The sequence below is a fragment of the Trypanosoma equiperdum genome (assembly GCF_001457755.1).
Source record: "Trypanosoma equiperdum strain OVI genome assembly, contig: ctg_387, whole genome shotgun sequence".
Taxonomy (NCBI): domain Eukaryota; phylum Euglenozoa; class Kinetoplastea; order Trypanosomatida; family Trypanosomatidae; genus Trypanosoma; species Trypanosoma equiperdum.
The window spans coordinates 28,161-31,593 of NW_027124295.1; the positions used below are offsets into that span (position 1 = coordinate 28,161).

A 3,433-nucleotide genomic window follows, 5' to 3' on the forward strand; every position below is an offset into this window, starting at 1 on the left:
CATTATTTTAAAACCGACATTTCTGGGGTATACGCGAGGTTTCTGTCCGGGGTCGTCAACTCCCTCCGGTGTACGCTGACCAATATCCGCAGGAGGGGAAACTTCCAACTTGGACATGAAACTCTCCGTATACCCGAACGATGTGATGGCTGGCTGGTTGATTAAATCACCACCGTCATCGGTGCGAGGACGCTCAATAATGGCGTGGTTCATGCCATAAGTTATACAAGCCTCCATTATGTCCTCGCACTCATCCTCTGTGGCGCCAGCAAGACGGATCATGCGCTGATCTGTGGGCGTATAGTTGATGTACATGTGAGGCTCGCCAAAAGACAGTTCTTGGATAGTAAAACTGCAGAAAGGATTCAAAAGCTGTAACTCCGGTAGATTGTTACGCCACCAGTTGCGTACTCCGAAACAGTTGGGATCCTTGGGGTTCAGCCACACGGTTAGGGAGGCAACACAGGGCGTAAAACGCGCTCGCCATGACATTTCCTTGGGGTGCACCTAATAATACAGCGAGCGGTTCAATTGCTTAGCCCACCACTCCCGTTTCAACACAAACGTTCAGTTAAATATTCAATTGCTACTAACGGTTTTCTCAGCGTTATTTCCCCCCCCCTCTTATTGACGTCACAGTGGCAGTGAAAGTAAAAAAGCAACGGGAACGAGGTGACCCACCAGTGTGATTGCTTCGCTCAAATGCCTGTACCTAAGGATGAAGAAAAATGGGGGGAAGGTTGCATGAAGGGGGTAACGACAAAAAAAAAAACAAAAGACACAGCAAAAAAAAAAGATAGAAACAGAGAGAATTCCTCAAGAAAATACAATGCCACATTGTAGTGGCGCGCTCCGACAGCGTGAGTACACGCCGAAACCTGGGCAGAGATCCGGCGTCCCCGCCCCACATTGCAATGACACATGTACATAGCCATTTACGTATGTATTACGCGTGCTTTGAAAACGTGCTGTGAACAAATACATGAGAGCTAATCATTTCTTACCGCGCGGCGACCGTTTTTTCACGTCCTCCACTGGCGCGGCGTCATCAACAGGAAGTTGCCTAAGCCGCTCCAACCGATACTGCAACAACTTGCTCAGGTCGTTCTGTACGTCCAGAAGCCTGTTATCCCCAGCATGATGCACAACGAAGCTGCTCAATGAGATGGAGACACAATAAGGTTCCGGTGGCTTCACAGCGCAGTGCCGTAGCATCGCCATGTCTGCATCATCGATCGGCTCATGCAGCGACAACACACGCAGAGCTTCAACAGCACCTTCGTATGTCAGGCGTTTGTTGTTTCCAAGGTTGAGGCAGCGCAGAACCGTGTTGCCAGGAGCCCGAACACGCGGGGGATCGTCCAAACGAAAGCAGTCGCGGTCAAATGGGGCCGTCGGTCGAGCGGGGGCCGGCTCCGCCTTCCTCGCCTTGGCCTGCAGTCCCTTCTTTGACTCCCGCCTGTCCTCTACAGGGGTGGGGTACCTGCACAAGTGCCAAGTGTTGTATAACTCTTGGTAACTTGGGTATGGCGGCGGCAAGGATGATATCATGCTCTTCTCCTTCGCAGTGGCGTTGTAACGTGACAGGTGCCGCTTTCGGTACGCTGGCAGTTCCTCAGCGGGCATTTCTTGTATTCTGAAACAGTCAACCAAGGCAGCAAGGCCCCTGTCTCCAATGTCATTGTGCCCAAGGTCAAGCACCTGCAGCGTGCGATTCTTCTTCAAAAGCCGCGCAAGCGCTACAGCGCCATCATCGGAAATGTTATTTCCCCACAGATTGAGGCTTATCAGCTCACTACGGGGATGAGCCGAGAGCAATGAAGCTGTTAGGATGGCATCTCTATCACTAATACCGTTCCCTCGGAGACTCAAATGCTTCACGCCAGTGAGAAGCGCAGCCGGCCACCCGGGAGGGACCGGGATGCGGTTTTCTCTATCGAATTGTGCAAGCGTTTCGCGCTGCTGTTGAAGCTGCGCCTGCTTCTTGGAGTCTGTCTTTCCCTTTCGCTCCCTCTCCTCACGTATTTGAAGATCAAGCAACGAAGGTACATTGTTAAGCCCACGATACGCAGATGGCGAAAAAGTTGGGAGAGCCTCCGATGCTGCACCTCCAGATGACTGTCCGTCCGCACGAATGCTGGTCACTACAGACTCTGTGTGCAAAGAGGTTAGATCCCTGGAAGGGGCCCGCTTACGATCATCAAACCGTACGCTGGGAACATTCTTTTCTGTTGGAAACAATTCTCTTACCTTCGGTACTTCCACAGGCGCAATAGCAATCGTCGGGTCCTCGTAAAATCCTGGTTTAGGGGCACAGTTGAAGTCGACAGTCATAGAAACTAAGCGGCGACTCTTATACGATGCCTCCACAAGCAGGAAATAGCTCTCGCGCGATAAGCCGCACCCCACGAACTCAACGGACACCAGCGAAGTGCAATACGGTATGGCAAGAGCAAGGGGCTTCATATCTCGTTCGTTGAGACAAAACTTGAGGTGACGCATTAGAATGTAAAAAACAGTTGGTGGAGGCGGCGGCTGAGGATTTGAGGGAGAAGTATCGTTGTGTTCGCTTTTCTTTCTGGAGGGGGTCGCGCCCTCACGCTTCGCTCCGGTACCGTGACGCTTGGAAGTGGGGTTTTCTTTGGCCTTCTCAACCTCCGGTAAGGGCTCTTGTTGCAGTGTTTGCATTCGATTGGGTTCCTCCCATTGAAGGAGAATCGCCTCGTCCTCTGGTGACAGAGAGTGCTTTGTCTCCCTCTCCGCTTTCTGTTGCGTGTTCGTTATCAATGAGCGATAAACCTCCTCCCTCTCCGTGGTTCGTAGCGTGTGGCAGAAGGCGCTATAATCCACGCGTAAGTCCCCCGAAGGTTCAAAGAGCATTCCGCCTCTCTATTCCTATTCGTATTAGTGTGTTCTAGGTTCCTCTCTCTGTTCCACTCTTTGAACAGCTATATACACCGCCCAGCGGTAGTGATACACAAGCCACTGGTCACAGTGTAATTAAATTATAGGAGTCAAATTTTTAAAACAAAATAAAAAAGAAAGATTATTAACTCAAGAGCAAAATATTCGAGTACACGATAACCGCCACACCGAGAAAAGTAACCAAAGACAAACCCGTGCTAACAGCGCCCAATGCTTCAAAAAGAAGGAGAAGTTCAGCATTAGATTGTAAAGGGAAAGTCTTTTTTCCTTCCTGGCTCCTTTGCGTTTTCTTTTTCCGCTCAAGTAATGACCCCTATAGAGTATACATAATGTCTGCCACATCCACTCTCCTGCTCTTCGCCATCCATTCAACCAAATACAAAATGAAAACGCACCAATAGTGCAAGGGAGGGAGAAAAGTAATGACAAAAAAAGGCGGTAGTTACGTGGAGAGAGCAAAACACATATAAAATTAAAAGTACCAACAATAGGAAATCATATATATATA

At 49.8% G+C, this 3,433-nt stretch overlaps 2 protein-coding genes across 2 annotated transcripts in view; both read right to left on the bottom strand.

The window, feature by feature from the left end:
• The window catches only part of TEOVI_000157200 (NADH dehydrogenase subunit NI8M, putative), a gene marked incomplete at both ends in the record, with an annotated part of 696 nt that extends 204 nt beyond the window's left edge, over window positions 1-492 (bottom strand). Inside the window, one exon of the mRNA XM_067224779.1 lies at window positions 1-492. Within this exon, the coding sequence (XP_067080880.1) occupies window positions 1-492 (492 nt within the window).
• A 501-nt stretch (window positions 493-993) lies between these two features.
• Window positions 994-2,880, bottom strand: TEOVI_000157300 (leucine-rich repeat protein (LRRP), putative; the record flags this gene model as incomplete). Its single annotated transcript, XM_067224780.1, has 1 exon — window positions 994-2,880. The coding sequence occupies one exon, from the start codon at window positions 2,878-2,880 to the stop codon at window positions 994-996; it is 1,887 nt and encodes a 628-aa protein (XP_067080881.1).
• Window positions 2,881-3,433: the final 553 nt, after the last annotated feature.